At 37.9% G+C, this 20,927-nt stretch overlaps 1 protein-coding gene across 6 annotated transcripts; it reads right to left on the bottom strand.

Moving 5' to 3' along the window:
• Positions 1 to 1,778: 1,778 nt before the first annotated feature.
• LOC148650276 (cyclin-dependent kinase-like 4) lies at positions 1,779 to 20,795 on the bottom strand. 6 transcript variants are annotated; one of them, XM_088603897.1, is made up of 13 exons: positions 17,795 to 18,932; positions 17,485 to 17,716; positions 15,746 to 15,940; positions 15,083 to 15,267; positions 14,486 to 14,598; positions 12,291 to 12,430; positions 11,965 to 12,053; positions 11,702 to 11,846; positions 10,897 to 11,144; positions 9,720 to 9,819; positions 8,327 to 8,453; positions 2,776 to 2,873; positions 1,779 to 1,962 (listed from the first exon to the last, which is right to left on the bottom strand). In XM_088603897.1, the coding sequence occupies exons 2-13, from the start codon at positions 17,653 to 17,655 to the stop codon at positions 1,909 to 1,911; spliced, it is 1,665 nt and encodes a 554-aa protein (XP_088460023.1). In that variant the 5' UTR covers positions 17,656 to 17,716; positions 17,795 to 18,932; the 3' UTR covers positions 1,779 to 1,908. The 6 variants fall into 6 exon arrangements, with proteins under 6 accessions (XP_088460023.1, XP_088460020.1, XP_088460018.1 ...); XM_088603894.1 differs by lacking the exons at positions 1,779 to 1,962; positions 2,776 to 2,873; positions 17,795 to 18,932 and adding exons at positions 7,252 to 7,581; positions 20,720 to 20,795; XM_088603892.1 differs by lacking the exons at positions 1,779 to 1,962; positions 2,776 to 2,873 and adding an exon at positions 7,252 to 7,581 and having other exon boundaries at positions 17,795 to 18,936.
• Between the last annotated feature and the right edge of the window lie 132 nt (positions 20,796 to 20,927).

Below are 20,927 nucleotides of genomic sequence, written 5' to 3'. Positions count from 1 at the left end.
TGTGATTCTCTGCATATGTTAATATTGTATGAAAAACTTAATCCATTAATCCATTTTCTAACCGCTTCTTCGAATTCAGGGTCTGGGGAGCTGGAGCCTATTCTAGCAGGCAACAGGCACAAGGCAGGGTACACCCTGGATGGGACACCAGTCCATCACAGGTCATACACTGACACCTAGTGCCAGTTTTCCCAGAAGCAAATTAACCTTCCTGTATGTTTTAGGACTATGGTAGGAAACCCACACTGACGCAGTGTATACATTCAAACACCAAGCAGATAGTACCCCAGGTCTGGAATTGAACCCAGGGCCATAGTGCTGTAGGGAAGTGATGATAACCACTGCACTACTGTGTGGCCCGTTAATCATTTTTATTGTATTGGCCATTGAGGGGACCACTGGGCTAACTATTATTTATAGTTAGAACTATTATCAAGCACAACCAGCAAGATAAGCAGTTTCACATTTTGAAACTATGTTAATGTGATATGGATATGTTTAACGAGGGAAGGTCACGGGTTCAATCCCCGTATGGCCCAGGTGAACTCCTTCTCTAGGGGCGGAGCGGTGGAACTGTGGCTAAGGATCTGCGTCTGTAGCTGGAAGTTTGCCAGTTCAAATCACGCGGCCAGCAGAGATATCCTACACCATTGGGCCCCTGAGCAAAGCCCTTAACCCCAGCCGCTCCAGGGGCGCTGTATAAATGGCTGACCCTGCGCTCTGATCCCAAGCTTCTCTCTCCTGGTCTGTGTGCCTCTGTGTCTCATGAAGAGCAAGCTGGGGTATGTGAAAAGATGAATTCCTAATGCAAGAACTTGTATTTGGCTAATATTGACAAAATGCCTTTTAGACACATGTGGCGTAATTTTTAGCACTGCTGCCTTACAGTTCTTGGGTTCTGGCTTCAATCCTGGATTGGAACCCCATACCTGTGGAGATTGTTCTTCCAAAGCCTGCATGGGATTTCTGCAGGTACTCTGGTTTCCTCCCAGCCCCCAGCAACATGCTTCCTAGGTTAATGGGTGCCCCCAAAGTGGATATGTGTGCTCCATATTGTATTGGTGTCCCAGCACATATGTAGCCCTGCCTTGTGTTTCTGGGATGAGCTCCAGGGTGCCATGACCCTCACCAACAATGGATTCATGGGTAGTCCCATTGGAAGTCTTTTCCAGAGTACACAAGTACAATATATGCAGAAAAGCCACAAAGCAATTTAACTTAACTGTTCTGAACTCAACAGTCTAATTATTTCTGAGGAAAACAAAAAGACGCAGGCTGAAACAAATGCCAAAAAACAACTCCACCTTCTAATTAGGGCTCACAGTGAGAGATACCACACCACTGAGCATTGCTTCTGTTCCAAAATATTTTCAGCTTGCTACCATAAAGCACCTGAAGCAATTTGTGCATAGTGCACACAAATAGTCTCGGACCATGTGAATTTATTTTGAAGTATTTTGAAGTAACAATAACAGAATTGTTAAAATAAAGTTCTACATTAAAAAACTTATAAGTACTCTGAGGTAAAAGCAAAAATAACATTGTGGCTGGAAGGTGGTATAAAATATCAAATTTATGTGAAATTTATGTTATACTGCGTATCTACAGTATATATTATTTGTTATGTACAGAAAGAGATAAATAGATTTAATAGCCCCTACTGCATAGTCTTCCTCAACTGGTATGGTTCTGGATGGTAATATTCTGTTCTTTTCAGTGAATTAATGCTGTGTGATTTGCAAATGTTTAGCACTATGTTAGAACTACGCAGCAAATACTGTATTCATGTAAATTCATAATTTATTCTGCATTGGCACTATCACTTTATGAATTGTTTTTTATGGAAAAAATCCCTGTAAAACAAGATACAAGGAGTTTTTTGCATTGCATATTCGGGAAGGAAGTGGCTCATTCGGGGGTACTGCTGTCCTTGTGACGACTACTCTGTGTATCAGTAGAAACCTGAAAAACAGAAGAAACTCATTGCCGTGAAATTACATTTCAATCAGTCAGACTATTGAGACAAAGAAAGCCACGCATGTCTTCTGTCTGTACTGAATATAGACAGAATAAAATGAACCATGCTCAACTTAATTAGCTGAACCTGTTATCTGCATGCCTTAAATTTGTACTTTCTATTACATTTGAAGATTCAGAAGAAAGAGAAAGGGAGTTGAATTATATATATAAGACTTTATTGATCCCAAAGGGAAATTGAGGAATGATATGGTATAAAAACTGTTGTAACACAAAGCTGGTGCAATAGTTAATGTTAAAAACATTTTCTGCAATAAAGTGTTTCAGAGTGTTAACAGTATCATCCCTTAATGGAGCCCCATATTGCAGAATGACAACAGAGCTGCTTATCCATCCTCCGAATGTTGCGTTGAGAAAGTATCTATTCTTAATAGAAAGTGAATAGGAATGTTAAGAAGTGGAACCTTGCTAATCACATGTTGAATACACATTGTTCATCTTGTATGTGATTCCATTCACAGATTAATTACTGGTGGGATACAAATGAACTGTACATTTATGTAGAGGAACAACTCATTGCAATCTACAAAACCTTTAGAAAAATGCACTTTATTGAACTGCATCATGTCTTCAGCTTTATAGTATTACACATTCTTTCATTTTGTTGATACAATGTTTTTCCTAATATTTAGGAGCTATCTAGCTAGGAAAAAAACATAGTAACATTTGAATTGAAAGAAAGGTCTTAGAAATACATATGTACATACATGGGTATTCAGCTGTTCTAGTTGTACCTACCTGTTGTTTTCCTTGATCGGAGTCAAATGGGACTAATGATGGAATTCTTGAGTCCTCTCCCTTTCTCTGCTCCTTTCTCGGGTATTTCACTTGCTTAGCTTGGGAAGACAAATCAAGATAACATTTATTGAAAGCAGTGTAAGTCACTACAGTATTTAATAGAAAAAGTATATTCCTGTTGTTTTTAAGACATTTGTTGAATCTCAGTTTTAGTTTATTTCATTGGTGCATTTCCATTTCTAGGACTTAGCTATAACAAAGAATGCTATGGATGACTAAAGAGTTAATTATTTATATTATCAGTTAATCACCCATTACATGTGTTGGTTTCATTCACTTTAAATTAATGGTTATAGAGTGCCTTGATTTGTAAAACAAACAGAATATTTGTAAAACAGCTAGAAATATAAGCACACTAAAGGTATTTCTTTAATTTTATTTGACACAAATTCTCACCATTATTTTCCCTTTCATTATCTTTAATAATTGGAAGCTCATTATTTTTCTTGGTTAATTTTACTTATTGAATGTTTACCATAATAGCTCCATGGGTGTTTCATTGCAGAATACTGATTATATGATCACAAATTCCAATACAAGTCTGGCATAATACAAGGAGTAGTTAAAAGACAACTATACATGGCTTTTCTTGATCCAGTTTTACACTTTGATAGCACATCATTGTATAGCATTTCTTTGTCACAACACATCTATTAAATTACTCATATGATTAACATTGCTTTCTAAACTTAGAATACGGTTCAAAGAATCTCTGGCTTAAAAAACACTGTTTAATTTAGTATTCTCATCAATCCAGTGACATATTTATTTGTAGCTGTTGTTTTGCTTGGCTTAGGCAATGTGTTCTAATTACATAACCATGACATGAATGTAATCTTTCCACAAGTCAAGATAATGCTCTGTTTTTGTAGCCACTGACAGCTGTTTCAAACAGGAAAGAACTAGAAATTCCTGGGTAGGCAGACAACGCCAGGTCCAAAAAGGAGAAACCAAACAAGCAGACTATTGCTGACATTTGCCAAAACAAACCAGAACAGCTAAGTCAGCCTAAAAGCTTTCAAGGGATGGTTAATAGAGCTGTAAAGTGTGGAGGGTGTGCTTTGACTTTTGGTGTCAACAAATAGAACTGCCACTGCAAAGACTAGCGCTCTTACCCTTTCTGATCTATGGCCTTCAAGCTGAAGTACTTTCCTGGCACACAGCTATCTCTGAATGCACAATATCAATTCTAGAGGCTTTGGCTTCAAATGAAGCATTTATACCGGTTTCTAATGATTGCAAAATGATTGATGATTGATGTGGTGTAGAAAAAAAAACTTTAGAGCACTACAGGGAACAAATAGTCTGGGACATCAGTAGTGAAAACAGTGTCAGCGGCTAAATCATTTCCAATTTTAATGACACAGTTGAATAAAACAGATTTCAGTCCCCATATCTGCGAGTGTAGCATAATAGTTACTGTACCTTTGTAAAAACCGCAAAGTAAGGCCCGGATATCTGCGATTATGAAAGATTTTACTTGGGTCTCAACAACCAAAAACATTATTCCCTTATTGCTTATTTTTTGTGACCTTCTAAAGCTAAAACACATTGATCATACTCCACCAGGCAGTGGTTACCTCTGAACTCCACAGGACTCATGAATAGTACATTCTCTATTCTCAGAGGCTTCCAGTAAATTCATGGAATATTGAATTTTCATAAATATAGCTGTAAATAACGTTTCAAGGCTAAAAAATGATTAACACAGTGTAAAACATGAAAAGTCTGAAAGCAGTAGTACTTAAAAAACTCAAGAAAAACTCAAGGATAACTACGTGTCATGTGTCGTATTACTGTTTTTTAATTCACTCTCTTCAGAAGCTTTTTCATTACATTTTTCATTACAATTGAATGAAATATGGTAAGAGAGTTAAAATTTGAGATCAACCACAACCTTGAAACAAACACATTTTGAAATATTCACATGAAACATTTCCATAATGAATTAAATGTTCCACTGTTTCATCTCTTCTTTCAATTCTATTTTATTGTGAACAAATGCACAACAGAGAAACACTTAACAGCATTTTATATTTTAAGGCCAATTATAGAAGGTTTGTACGAACAAAGCTGGTGATTAACATTTTTAAATCGAACCTCATTATGTGTTACTGCACATCTGTCCCCTACTATGCTGTAAACCATATTTTTCTATTATGTCTACCCTATAACAATAAAGCAATAAAGAACATGAGTACAATTTAAATGAATTAAATAAGCACTGTGATCCTACCTGCCAGCAAATTTTGAAAAGATGTAAACAATAATTGCTTTTTTTTTCAGGAAACTTCTCTCTTCTACCTAAAGTAAAGTCTCAGATGAGTACTGGGCTTGTATTTTAAATCAGCAAGTAAGTTAAAGTTTTAATTTAATCCTGGCTGCAGTTAAATAAACACAATATCTAATGACTCACAAATATGTTAAGTCTTTTATTGCACATTGGCTGAAAACCATGATTATGTTGCTCTCATTTGCCGTGCAATCATGAAGATTCACCAAATACTGCTTTGTCCTTATTAAGAATGCTTCTGATCGCAAATGAGACAATCTGCCCTGTCAAAACCAATGGGAAAATCACATTTAGTGACGCAACAAGAAATTGCTGTTTCTTTTTGGTTTTTTTCTTTCAGAGTGCTATTCTAAGACTGCCATCTCTTCAGCTTTCCAGGAAAAAAACAAAATGAAAGATTACACAATACCGATACTAAGCTTGATCTGAAGATAATACTGCCTTGACATTGAGTACTGACATAATGGAGCTACCTAATCCTTAGCACTTCATTAAGTGGTCAGATGGAATTGTTTCTCACTCACTAATATCCAGCACTGTCATTTGTAGGTCACAGATGTGAACTTTGTATCAGCTATGTAATGGGAAATTGTTTCCCATTTGAAAGAATATTTGATGTTCAAAGATTAATACTGATATAGAAACAGCTAGAGGTACAGCCTAGTAAAGGCTTTCTGTTTTTCTTATTTAATATGTACATTTTTTGGAAATTTAGCTTATGTGTTATTTAGAGGAGTTAAATGTTTAAATGTATTAATGAATATACATTTTCTTTTGATCAAGAAATAATCATATTATCAATTAGTGACCAAGTATAGAAGGGTGCAAATTTCACTGTGGTGTCCACTTTCCACTTATTATATAAAGAAGCAAATCTATGTTGATAATGCTGTTAACATTAACAGTATAAACTAACAGTTAACAGCTGGTCAAAATTTTGTCTTCTCTCGAATTGACTAATGTAACACTCTACAGACTGGAATATCTAAATTAACAATGAAAACATTTCAGTATGTCCAGAATTCTGCAGACAGAATCCTGACTAGGTCTAGTGCAAGTCATCACATTACTCCTATCCTGAAGTCTTTGCACTGGCTTCCTATTAGGTTTCATGTTGTCTTCTATACTCCTACTGTATTTAGTACCACCATCTACTGTCTCCTCTAACTGTGTATTGTCATCATGCATATCTTGTGTTTTTTTTAATTGTTGTTGTCATTCTGTAAAGTGCTTTGAGAAGCCACCTTTAAAGGCGCTATATAAAATATATATTTTTAAATTATTATTATTATTATTTCAAAATCCTCATGCTCACCTATATGACTCTACTTGGCTTGGCATCTAATTCTGGTGTTCTGCATGTTCCCCAGGCCCGTCTACACACTGTGGGTGAATGGCCTTCTCCTGCTATGCCCCGAAGGAATTCTATCCCTAAGGCTATCAAAGAGTCACCTCTCCTGTGCACTTTCAAATCAGGACTCAAAACCTTCTTCTACTGTTCTCCAAACCCTTATTATAATTGAGTGATCCTCCTGTCTTTTCTCATTGTGTGCTTTTTTTCTTTACTTTAAAGCTCTTTGAGAACACACTTTTATAGGCGCTATATAAAATACAACTCATTATTACTATCATTAAGACTACTTCTAATAATAATACAATTATATTTAGATAACAGTTGGGACCTCGGTGTGGGGATTTACTATTACTAATGTGAAAAAGGAATCCTTATGGTCATAAGCAGTTAATGTCAAGACTTTTGTTTCTTGTTTCTTGGCTGAATCATCTCTCACAATCTCTACTGGACCAAGCACAACCATGAGTGTCTTTTCTCAAAACAGCTGAAAAATGTAGTTTTGAGCCAGGTTATTGTGACCCAGTCCTACTGAACAATGATTGAGTGTTTGTGGACTTCTTCTCTCACAGTGCAAAAATTTAATAACAGCACTGATATCTCAGTAAAGTGTATTGATCCAGGAGCACCTAGAAGACTGAGCTTATTTGTGCTGATTAGTTTCACCCATCCAACCAGGTTTTTGAGTTTCTCTCATTTGGTTGGTCCTATTGATCTATTTAAGCGATTAGCAGCTATTCAGAAACATTTTTATCCTGGTGTCATACAGATATTCTCATGCAAGAGCTTTTATATTTCTGTTTGAGGTTGTCATCATCATAATCACCATTTCATTTGTATTACACTTTTCATCGCAAAGTTCAATCCTGGACCTGGGGTGCTATCCGTGTGGAGTTTGTATGTTCTCCCTGTGTTCATGTGGGTCTCCTCCCACAGTCCCAAAAACATACTGGTAGGTTCATAGGCTTCTGGGAATATTGGCCCCCGTGTGTGTGCAAGTCTGTGTCTGTGTCTCTGCCCTGTGATGGGCTGGTGTCCCATCCAGGGTGTACCCTGCCTTGCGCCTGTTGCTTGCCTGGATAGGCAAGGGTTCCCCACGACCCTGTATTGGAAGAAACGGTTAGAAAATGGATGGATGGATTTAGGGAGGCCAGATTATACAATCTCCAACATGGAATTTCGCCAAGACACTGACATTAACACCCCTACTCTTGTGAACAGTGGCATGGGATACTAAAAATACCCCCAACAGGACATAACTTCCATTCCTCTCTAAATTGCAATTGCTCCCAGGGATATTTAGAGTGCAGTTTAATGTTCTAATTGTGCACTAAATAGTTTTGTTGCATGAGGTAATTTGTTGCATGAGGACTTCATACTCCGACTCCACACAATGAGTAATAAAGCTTTATGGTGGAAGAACTACTAACAATTGAAAAGAAATTACTTTTAAAATATTACCACTTGAAGTGGTAGGATTTTGTATCTGACTTTGACTACAGCACATACTTTGTATTCAGCGATGCATGTTTGGTTGGTATAGAAACCAGCAAACAACAATAATGAAATCACAAAATATTTATGTTTTTAAAAATAGGAGATCATTGTCCTTTTGTTAAAACCACTTCTTCTGTGTGTGGATCCTGAAAAGTGTGAACTAATGTTTAAATGTCAGCCTCCTACAGCATTTAATTTGTATTTACAACATAAACTTTCTTTCTTATTCTATAGGGAGTGTAAAAAGTTAGTGAGTTATTCAATAAAAACACCTTGCTAAAATATTCTTGTTTCGTCATTGCACTCACAGGTTACGAAGAACTCTGAACTCTGAAGAACTGAAGAATTACCTTCTGTTAACATTGGCGCCACCTTCTGGGTCATTGTTGGTAATTCTGGAAAGCGAACATCTTTCATTGGTTTCACTCTTCTGATTACGCTTGCAGCCTCAATATGTTTGGCGCATGTATACTGCATCTGCAGAAATAATCATACAAGGTAAATAGGAAAAATAAATGTACCACAAAATAACCTTCATTGTTTTGGATTTTCACTTTTTAATGTTCTAGTTCTTTATGGCCTGATTTGAAAAACAAAATCACCCACAAACTATTTACAAGGATATTGTGAATTTTTAAATTATCCAAGCATTCTATCAAATATCTTGACCCCCCTTTTGAAATTTCACCAAATGGAAACGAATGCAGTTTAAAAATAAGGATTACTCTATTCAAGCTTTTTGTGGACTACAGCTTTGAATCTTTACAGGTTTTGACATAAGAAACACATTAATACTTCACTGTGCATACTCAAAGTGGGAAAGCCTTTTTTGTCAAAACAATACAGAAGTAACAGGACTCTGTTTAAACAGTGCATGTAAGTGTGTTTATATTATTTATTTTACAATTCCGCACTTAGCGTCACATATCTCCAAGGATATGAGATCATTTCTGCTAGATTGCATTTTAATTACATACAAATTGGCTGTTTCTGAATCCCACACAGCCTCATTGCGTCTGTTCTGTGATTAATGCATTTAAATAATGACACATGCTGCTCTTTGAAATCTGTTGCGCATAGAGAGGAGGCCAGTCAGGGTGAGAATTCAATCCCTGAGCTTAGGCAGTGAAGTCAATAAGAGATCATTATTCTGAGGACTGATGAAAATGACCCATATCTGCTGGACACCCGGGTTCAGCGGCTGGAGGGCTTTGATGGATTTCTTCATCCTTTAATTTACCTTGCATTTTTGACTCCCTACTTTCCCCTGTATCCTCATTCCTAAAACAAGATTCAATTTTCAGACAGGAACTTTTCTCACTGAAACACCTCATGGGAAATCTTTGTGTGTTTTTTTGCCTGAGGAGGCATTTTCTGTTGTGATTTTAAATTAAGATCCTGATTACATGGTCATTCATAAGAGCAGGGATGTTTACTCCAACATCCTGGCTTCCCAGATTCTCTAGCTGACCTGCTGAGTAGTGAAGATGGTGGTGAATCAGAGCTGTTGCTCATTTGGTGGTGGAAGAAAAGGGTTTCCTTCTATTTAAACTGTACTTTGAGATCCTTTGGTGTGGAAAGCGCTATCTATACATCCATCCTTTTCTAACCCCTTCCTGCAGTCTAGGGTTGCAGGGGAGCTGGAGCCTATCCTGGCAAGCAAGGAGTGCAAGCGGAGAGGACAGGATGCAAGAGCATACAATTGCAAGTGATTCTTCTCATTGTTTTTACTGGTTCTCTCACCTGTGTCATGTCAGGGGTCTCATCCTGCTGTCCAGAGGCAGCAGCTAGTCCAGGATTGTGCTGGGGGCTTTGTCTTCTCTTGACATTGTCATGTTGGGCCCTGAAGTAACAAACCGATTTGATGAACAATGAAATGAAAAAAAGATTAGTCAGTTTGGTTTTGTAGTGCATGAAAGGGAAAGAGCATGTTGTTGTTGTAATTCTTACACATTATTCCAGTGTTAGGAGCTCTAAAAGTAACTCAGACAGCCCTGAATGGCTTTGCACCTTCTTAAATGAAATTATATCTGAATCCCACGTACGTCTATACTCAAGATTTTAGGTAGCTTGTTATTTAATTTTTTTTTAAAAGAAGGTGGGTGGATCCTAGGGTTTCCATTACAGGGCATCTTAAACTTTGTAACGACACCTAGTTTTGTGGTAATAAGAGTTGCAGTGTTTAAAATTAGATTCAATTTTAGAATTTATCTGCTTCTTAACGACATACCTTTTAAATGGCTTCACATTGTATTTACTGTTGTGTGGTGACTTTTTTGTTAGTGCTAAAAAGGAGTTTTATTAAATAATGATGCACAGATAGAGTAAAATTTGAGCAAATATTATTTTATGTATTTGTATTTGGTGAACTCTTTGCTCTTTCGAATGATGGTGATCAGCGGTCAGAGTAAATGCGATCGTCTATCTGTACGCACTCAGAGAACAGCACAGGCAGCTCCAGTGTGATCATCTCCAAAAAACCTCTCAACTACCCTTTAAATCAGCTGTTAAGAAGCAGAGGAATAGGTGGTCTATCTGTCAAAGCTGCTCTGAAAAGTTCCCAGTACTGCTGGATTAAGGCATTGAGACTGAGACAGTTGTTAACTTGGAGCACAGGCTGAAACGTCCAAAGACATTTCACCTTTACAGGTCAAGGAGTAGAACAGCTTAAAACCCCAATCCACTACGCAATGAGTAAAAATCTGATGTAATCGATATGTAAAATGTAGTTCAACTATGGCATATCACTCAGCTTGCCCAAGAGCTGGAATTTAGCTTGTACTGTGACTTAAAGCCCCAATGTGAGACCAAGGATTAGAGCCCATGCACTGTTTGGAGATCTGAGAGAGGGTGGAGACCATATTCAGTTAGCACTGTAGTCCTACAGCTATTGTACAGGAATTGTTGATGACCTGCTGACCAGGACATGTTGGCCTCCAGCCCGGAGGCGGCTGCAATGACCAGGTTATTGCAGGAGTTGATGGGGGGCATGACGAGTGTGATGGGAGACTGGGCCTTTCCCTGGCCGGGGTCAGGTTTGGAGTCTGCTTTGAGAGTGATGGGGTTCTCCTCCTGGAGGGGCTCCACTCTCTCTGTCCTCCTCCCCTCTGTGTTGCCCACTCTGGACCTGGACGGTTTAGGTTCACACTTCCTGACCTTGTCGTTGTCCTAACACAAGTGAGAGACATCGCTGGCAGAATGTACTAAATACAGCAAATAACACCTATAAGACAACTTACACGTGGTAAGCCTGAGCCAGGTTAAACATGTAAACCAGCACTGATCAGAAATAACCCAAAATCTATCCAAGCAAACTGAATTGATCTTATTAACTGATTGGTTTGTGTCTTACACAAGTCCATTTGAGGTGCCAGTTTTCCACGAACAATACATACAAAGTTTATCTGTGTACATCAAGCAAGATGGGCCTCTCTTATCTATATTTTCAAGAGGGCATAAAAGTATGGACATAACATCTTATGAATCATGGTGGCTTTAATTACTCCTATAGAATGATGAAAAGTTCTTAACTCAACCGCTATGATCAACAACAGAATAAAAGATGTTTGAAAGTAATGAGGCCCAGCAGCTAGTGTGCCTCCCCCCGGGTCTAACCAAAATTTACTGCATCTCCATGAAACCCTTCACAGAAATTCATAATACCTGGATAAACTTTGTAAAACCAGCTTTGAACTTTTGGACATAGCCAGGAAAAAAATCCCAACCTTGATTTGTTTCTTGTTGCTTGACTTCATGCTAGAAGGCAGCGGGTCATCTGGATGCTCCTTCCCCGCAGCGCAGAACTGACTCCTCCGTCTACCACAGCTCCTGCTCTCCTTTTCAATCAGGGCCTTCAACTCTGGAACGAACCTCAACATTCCCGACAGGCTCCACTGAAAACTGTGCATCCAAACCATTTCACTTCAAATGTATACATTGTCCCTTCCCCCTCAAAGAGATGTTCGGAATAAATGATTTTTTTTATCACCTCTCAGGAAATCGGTCCTTAGTGATGTAGTGATGGGACAGCAACTCAGAGCATGATGCCCTATCAGGAGGATCAATCTGGAAACAAGACTGAAACAAACAAAACACCTTTCAGATTGATAACCCTGGCATTCATGGAGAATTCTATCCTGTGCGTGAAAGGTCACTGATGTTGTCATGAGTAATTTGGGGGGGGTGTACATACAGTATTTGGCAGGTTGTATTCTTGAAAGCATGCCTGTACAGCCTATGCATTTACCTCTACTAATAATACAAGTAAAGTGGCTCGACAAGGCAAAGAATGCAAAGCTGATGAGTGAAGCTTACATCCACCATTTCTGCAAGGAGTGGGGTGACCTTGTGATATTTCTTCCTTGTCTCTCTGGGGAGCTGGACTTGAGGAAGAGTTGCTGCAGCAAAAACCGGGTTTTGGCAATAAAGATCCAGCTGGTGGAGGGTCAAAGGCCCTGAAACAATGAATAAAATGAAACGATTAAATAAGATTAATTAGGAGAAGTGCACAAAAAAGAAGAGCTCCACCTGCTTAAGTTCCAGCGTGAATCACAGGATTGGAATCTTATTTTTCCTAGATCTTCAATCATTTTTTCAAGGCTTTGTCTTAACAGCAGATTGCAACGATTTTGCAGTTTTTGGTGATGCTCTCTCTCTTTAAGTATTCCCCTGTTAACAATAATGTGTAGAGTCGCCATTCATTACATTTAATACTCTCAGTTGTCAGCAAAAGTGTCTTAGATAATGACAAGCTTTTCTTAACAGCACATCTGTTGGTGTTTAATAAGGTCCTGGTGTATGAAGGCTTACACTGTCATTGAGGATTAGCTACCAGTTCTTCCATTGCTTCTCACACTCACACACATAAGAATGGAAACAAGCGTAAGAGCAGGCCATCTTGCACATTTGATAGTCAGTAGCAAAGATTCAAGGATCTCATCCAGCCATTTCTTGAAAGCAGCAAGGGCATCGACTTCATCAGCTTGGCTGGGTATTGTGTTTCAGACTCCTGCAATTAACCAACAAGTGCCTCCTGTTCTCAATTTTAAACGCACTTCCATATAATGTACACTGTGCTGTCCGGTTTGTGTTTCACTGTTCATTCTGCAGAAATCCACTGGATTTACTTGGTCTGAGGGTTCCGAATACTTGTATCAGGTCCCCTCATAGTCTTCTCTTTTCAAGGGTAAAAAGGCTTAGCTGCTTCACCTTGTCATTCCATGAATCCCAGAACGGATCTGGTTGCTCTTCTTTGGACTGATTCCAGAGAGAACTGTGTCTCTAGCTGTGAACTAAGTACATTATATATACAGAAAAACTAGACAAGGATAAAGATAGAAAACTGAAATATTGTTCAGGAATAGCTGCTCACATGTCTGCTGTTCTGTTCTATCAAAAACTTTTCTGTGATCTCCCTTGGAGCAAAAGTGAGCCAAAAGGCACCAGACTTCTTTCAGCAACAAGCGAGTCATTTGATATGATGGTATGCAAAACAACTCATGCTCTTCCATCTGAATTTGTTGAGATTGAGGTGCTTGATTGTTCTGTGCAAATCAGACCAGTAATTGAATTATGACGCACACAAATTTGCAATGTTAGTAAAATGGCACGTCCGTAATCACAGTTAGCATGCATAATTACACAGCTCCAGACAAACAGTTCGTGGCTGGAGTTTCATTTGGGCACAAGGCAATAAAAAGCTGTAATGAATCATTTCAGAGACACTTTGACTATTGTAAATAGATCTGTCAGCCTGTTGGACAGATACGGTGTATCTGTAGACAGCTGCTGAACAAAAAGGAGCACTCTGTCATGCACCGCACATTATTATCGCTGCTGCATTGACGCTGGCACACTGCCATTACTACCGAAGAGGCTTTGGAGTATAGAGGCAGACACTCTGGGACCGATTAAGGAGGTGAGTAGCCTTGGGTATATGTTCCTTCACAGCTATTCCGGTTAATGAACTGGAAACTAACTAGATGAAACATTTTCTCTTACATAAAGAAGTGTTCTGCTTTCCCAGGAAGGGATTCCAACCGTTTCCCCTCAAAGTCCTATTTAAAAAAATAAAAATGAGATAATTGGCCCAATACCTTTAAGAATTCTCAGTGTAATCCTGCATTTGGGGTCGAGCTTAATTGCAGGCTCCGACCTCACGTTAGATCAGGGCGTTGATCTTATCTTTCCAATCTTAGAAGGATTCCAATATTATAGCATTTAATTTGACACAGGTTGGTTCCTCTAACAGACTGTGCTTTGAATTAATTTAATTTAAAGCAACTTTGGCAGATGTCTGAGTCATTGTTCATGAGAGTCCTGTAAAGTGGTTTATTTTTGGAGCAAACATTTACAGCTATGGATCAGAATTGATTTTGTTATCCTAGACAGAAAAAGAGCTGCTTTTCTGGGGTCTAAAGCTGGACTATAAAACTGCATTTGTCAAACCACATTCCAACATGCAGACCTCATCCTATATGAAAACCTGGTGAGAATCCTGTTCTACTCACCTACTTTAGTCACAATCCTGTGCACCTGATCCAGGTCAGAGGTCCCTTTTAAGAAGGCGTGACTAGTGGCCATTTCCATTATCAAGCAGCCAATGGCCCAGATATCTACAGGTCTATAACATGGAAGAAATACCAAGAGAACTCGCTTGTGAACTTAGAAATTCTACTGCTTCCTGTACTTAAATATTCCTACCATGCCTTTTACTGTTTTATTTTCACTTTAATAGCTTGCATGACATATTTACGTCATGGTTAAACACATCGATGTGGTATTATAGTTTGAAAGACATTATTCAGAAATAAAAACATGCAGTGCTCTGGTTCCATAATGCAATGCAGGGCCTACTTTCATATCTGCAGTCCAGACTTTTCTCGGGCTGAGACTGCTCTTTTTCAAGAAAAAACAGCATTTTTTTCCCATTTATTTGTGCTCTTCACTCTGCTATCCTTGACTTTTCCTTGGTTCACAACACACCCTGTCATACCTCTTTATGGTTTAAATGTTTTGTCACAACTCCTTAGCATTTGTCATTCTCGCAACTACATCTCACCCTGCACATCACAGTAAACTGTTGTAAAGACCCTTTTTTTTTTGACCCGTACTTGCTGTAGGTTTTGTCTCCAACAAGAAGCTCAGGCGCTCGGTACCAGCGAGTGGCCACATAGTCTGTGAAAGGCTCGCCTGTTGGTGCAAGAGTTCGGGCAAAGCCAAAGTCACACAATTTCACAATCCCCGAGTTGGACACCAAGACATTCTCTGGTTTGATATCCCGGTGGATTATCTGTTGAGCAGAAAAAGAAAAACAGCAAATCTACATAGATGCATAAAAGCAGGGAATATACACCTGTGAATCAGGCAGGTGTCAAACCTCTTTGTTATGTTGTTTAAGGGAAGGAGTAAGTTAAAAAAAACATTAATTATTTGGAGCCTTTCTGATCCTTCTAGCTTTCAAAGGATTACATGAATCTTTTTTTTCTGAGGTTGTTTTCCTCCAAGTACTGCTGCAGAGCCAGCCTGTTGTATGAGGTCTTTGTCAAGAAAGGAAGCAGAACTTTGTATCCACTTACATTATGTTAATTATAAAATGTATGATGAGTTTTAGGGCTAGAAATTGTATATTAAGAGACTTAAGAATACTTAAAAATATGCAATAATGATCCAAAGATCCCTAAATGCTTAATGAATGACTGATAACTTGTGTTACAATAGACAACTCAGGGCCAGACCACTGTGTCCCCCTATCTTCATATGATACTAACATTGCACGAGTGAAGGTATTCCACCCCTCGCAAAACCTGGAAGATGTATTTCCTGAGTCGTCTGCTGTCAAGCCCACAGGGGAAGCGGTCCAGCTGCTCCAGAACGGTGTGGTCGATGAATTCAAAGACCAAAAACAAGCGGTGCTTGTATCGGAACACCTCCAGCATGTTCACCAGGTTGTCATGCCGAAAAAGCTGTACAGAGAAGAACGTTCCATTTGTCAGGATAAGGAAGATGACAACCTAGAACAGCATTTCTATTTTCTTTCCTCACTCTTTTAACATGGGGCATTCCAGACTTTGATGAAGAAAATCAGAAATGTTTTACTCCCTGGTGCAATCAGAATCGTATGTATCTAGAGATACACATAACTACTATAGTTATTTTAGTTAAGTTTTTTTAAGTAAAATATTGTAGTTCCTACATGTTATATATAAAATATTTTTTTTCATAACCAAAAAATAAAAATAAACATTATGTTGGAAACAGAGCTTTGTTTAGTTTCGTTGTCATGTTGTTCTCCAAGTGTTTCTGTGGGCTATATCTTCCATCTCCACTAAAATTAAGAGTAACAACAGAGGATCGCATTAAAATATAAATATTGAAATAAACCTTTAAGGGCTTAAATCAGTTCATTTTATGAGAAAATTACACAGAAGCAATATTATTTTTAGTGTAGGAATCATTGGTTACGTGACAATATAAAAAAAATGATCATTTCTTACTTCAAGCAGTATGAAAGGAACAGATTTGGTTGTGTGTGTAGGAGTATGGCAGCACAATGTGTGAAGAAGGAATCAAGCAGAAGAGAAAGAAAATGAGAGAACTAGAGTAGGATCTTTCATCAATCTGTAGGCAGAAGAAAAAAGGATAAACTGTCAGAGAGGATGTTAGTTGTCGTTACCTTTATTGAAGAAGCATCCTGCATTTGAAAAAAAAAAGTAGCTTTTCTTTTTCATTTTTGCAAAGTCAGATACCATTCAATATTCCCTTGCATTCAGAATATTCAGACATTTCCTTGCTGGGTATGGACTTAATGTGTTTATAAGGGTAAAGACATTGTTGTCAAAGACTACAGCTTCCTGATATTACTCAAAATGACCCAAAATGCTACTGATTTTTAATGGCATATTTAATATGATGTAGGTGAAAGTGTTAATTGAAAGATTCACGTTTTGTTACTGTTCTACACATATTACAAATATGTGTTTGAAAGATATGGGTGACTTGTTTTGTTCACTGTACAGTGTCACTAAACAACCCTGCCCCTTAAAAAATAAAGATCATTACTCTTATGTCAAGGACATAAACAAAATTGCTAGACATATGATGACCCATGGAAAGCCATATTTCACTTTTCTCTTTTGACTGCTTCAACTTTTAAGTTTATACCACTATTAGACAGTGATCTAGAAGCATTTTTTTATGTACAGTAAACATGGATCTATATGGGGTACTGGGTTTGTGCAAATACAAATACCTTATGCCAGAGATATATAAAGCAATAAAGCAGATATCACAAAAGGTAGATATAGGTTCTTATGGAAATTAAGAAATGTGGGTTCCTTTCAGGGCTGTAAACTGAATGTGAATCTAATTCTGAGGGTACAAATTCATAAAATAAACAGCACCCCTCCTTTCCTTCTCCCACCCCAAAAATGGGAGAAAACAAAGGGGTTGGGTTTCTTATCACAATACATGAGATAATATTATTTAGTTCTCAGTAGTTTCTCCTTACCCTTAAGAATTTGATTTCTCTTGTGATTATCTTCTTCATAGTTGTGTCTTCTTCTGTGTCGGTGAATTTCTTGATGGCGACAATGTGGCCTGTTTCCTTATGCTTGCACTTCATGACCAATCCATAGCTTCCCTCTCCCACAATCCCAAGATTCTCATACATATCCATCATACCGGGTGCATGGGCTGTGTATCACAACTATGCACAACAACAGAGCAAATGCTATTGTCTCCTAAAAAAGAGCACAGACATTCTTCTTTGCACTACAGATACTTCAGAGAAAAATAAAATCACATATCTTACTACTTACCTAGTCTTCAGCAATGAAATAAAATAGCAGTACAAACAATGCCCTTCAGCGTATTCTTCTTTTTCTGCTTATTTTATTTTCACAGATCACTTTTATTCCTGGTTGCATTTTTTTCTATATATGTTTTGGAAAACTCCTCATTATTTAGCTTCTTCTTGTAAATTGGAATACAATTACTATTATAACGCACCTCTCCTGACAGGTTATTTGGGCACATTAAACAATTTACAGAAATCTGAAAAGTTAAGAATTAGAAGTGAAGTTACCATGACAACAAACCAAACAGTCACAATAGAGAAAAAAACATTCTGGAATACTACAGTAAAAGGAAGAACAGAGCACAAACTGAAGATAAAATGTTGATAGTTGCATTCTTTCAATTTATAAATTAGTACATGTCCCATGTACATTGTAAGGAACAAAAAGAGGTTAATTCTACACTGAAAAGAAGTAAGAGAAGAATGCTTCAGTCTTTTCCAGAACTGTCAAAAAGCTGAAACATTGTTTTTTTAATTTATTTATTTTTATTTTGGGGGGCATAATTAACCTTTCTTTGTACCTTATTAGCTTGCAGGCTAACACATCTCCCCTAATCAACCTTTAAGATAATATATCCATATATATTGAATTCTTAATTCAACAAGTCAAAATTAGATATTTATGCAGTGTTTGCAATACTATCAGACGTAGGTCTTTCAGACTTTTTTAAGTCTGTTTTAAGTATATACAATACAAAAATCTAATTTCTTGTGAGGATTTTGACCTAATCGGGAATAAATATCCTGTACACAGTAGATTTATTTACTGAACTGTTTTATCATTCAAATACAGTGGATTACATTTTCTCTTTTTTAATTTAAATCAATCCAAAAGGAGCTGTGTTAATACAAAATTCATCTGAGAGGAATGAGAAAGAGCTACAGCAATGCTGAGTCAAGACTGTTGGCACACAAAGTGATGGGGAAAAGCATTACACTGGCACTACACAGAAAAATATATACGCTAGATATAAAAATATCAACCGACAGAAGAGACTAGGGACCGCTGCCACACTGGACAGGCCCAGACTTGTTACAGTTACCATCTACGTCCCATTTGGCATGGCTTGTCATTACTGGACACCTTAATTAATTAATTAATCAACCAATCAATAAATAATAATAATAATAATGATAATAATAATAATAATAATAATAATAATAATAATTGTTTACACTAATATAGCGCTTTTCTGGACACTCCACTCAAAGAGCTTTACAGGTGATGGGGACTCCCCTCCACTACCACCAATGTGCAGCATCCACCTGGATGATGCCAGAACGCTCACCACACATCAGCTATCAGTGGGGAGGAGAGCAGAGTAATGAAGCCAATTCATAAATGGAGATTATTAGGAGGCCATGATTGGTAATGGACAATGGGAAATTCGGCCAGGACACCGGGGTTACATCCCTACTCTTTTCGAGAAACATCCTGGGATTTTTAATGACCACAGAGAATCAAGACCTCGGTTTTACATCTCTTCCGAAGGACGGTGCCTGTTTACAGTCTAGTGTTCCCATCACTATACTGGGGCATTAAGACTCACATGGACTGCAGGGTGAGTGACCCCAGCTGGTCCCACTACACCTCTTTGAGCAGCAACCTTAGTTTTTCCCAGGAGGTCTCCCATCCAGGTACTGACCAGGCTCACACCTGCTTAGCTTCAGTGGGTAAATAATTAATTATAATTAATAATATAATTACTATAATAATAATTAATAATTATCATGCCACTGCTGATATTATAATGTGTCTTATCTATACAGGGATTACCATTTAACTTCCCAGGCTGCTGGGAAAAAATGTGAAATGGAAAACCTTAAAATCCAAAGTATGAATAAAAATCTTCTGCAGACCATTGACAGTTTCCTCTGGTAGCCCATGTGCTGCAAACAATATAAGCAGTTTCTCTGCCATCCAAATGTTGGTAGTGTAAGCCATGGGCACAACCTAAGGCCACCTAGAGTTTGTGTGCAACTGCATACATTGATCTCTCTTTTCTTGCAAAGCCCAAATTTAACTGCTGCAGGGGCCTGTCTGCTGACTTCTAGCGCAGAAGCAGCAGTTTACCAGGCAACTGTCTGTTTTGGCCAATGACATCTGCAAATAAAAGGTCCAGCTTCAGGATCTTGTATTTGAAGGCCACATCCTCTGCAACACCCAGTAACTCAAACAATTTCTGTGTAAAGACTTTCAAGACAATTTACAGGTTCCAGTTTAACTCTCTTAAAGTTCTTTTCAGAACACCTGCCTAGAAACTGTACTCATACTCTGATGGGAAGAAAACAACATGATCTATGCTGGACCAACACTGGGTATTTCATGGTACCAATGTCATTTTACTCATCAGTTTCACATTGTTCCATGTACAGTATGTGAGCCTATTATATATACACATATTCTGTATGCGAATGTATGTTAGAAAAAAACAATTTATGTTGATGGAAGTCTGGTCACGTTACTAGAACCCTTTAACTACCCCGCTTCCAATAGTAACTGAAACCTTAACTGCACTTCACATATTGATCGAACGTATTCCAATTTTATTCTCCATGATCTCAACATGTAACACCATTTGGACTTAACCTTTATTGTGAAGCACTTTTTTTTCCCATTTCAGGTTTACTAAATATTTGCCATGCACAATTTGCTAAATATACCAAGCATACTGTAGGATATGCGAAATTAAACCAAATAATCTACTTTCCATTAATGGTCATAATGATTACCTACCAAACACCGCTGTTATGGAAAAAGGCATTTCGTTTTTTGGCCTGGTATGAAGGAGCAAAATGCACAAGTATGTACAGCCTGCTATGTAAACATTTATATTTCTTATACATGATATCAAATGAAGTCACAAAAAATACAGACTGCGCTCACCTAAGCCCTACCTCCAAAACACACATCACTTATACTTCTGCTCTAATGCCACTGAGCCAACTGCTACAGCGTCTTATTTCTGTGGAAGCCGCACCAACTCTTCATTCTGGAGAGGGGTGGTACGTAAAATTGAAAAATGTATGTATAAGCCCCACTAATGTAAACAGGATAAAGAGGACACAGTTCTAAAGGTTTTTTCTGATTAATA

This window comes from Lepisosteus platostomus, chromosome 13 (assembly GCF_059453375.1).
Source record: "Lepisosteus platostomus isolate fLepPlt1 chromosome 13, fLepPlt1.hap1, whole genome shotgun sequence".
Taxonomy (NCBI): domain Eukaryota; kingdom Metazoa; phylum Chordata; class Actinopteri; order Semionotiformes; family Lepisosteidae; genus Lepisosteus; species Lepisosteus platostomus.
The sequence above is the reverse complement of the archived record's forward strand: the minus strand, read 5'-3'. Positions and strand labels throughout refer to the sequence as shown.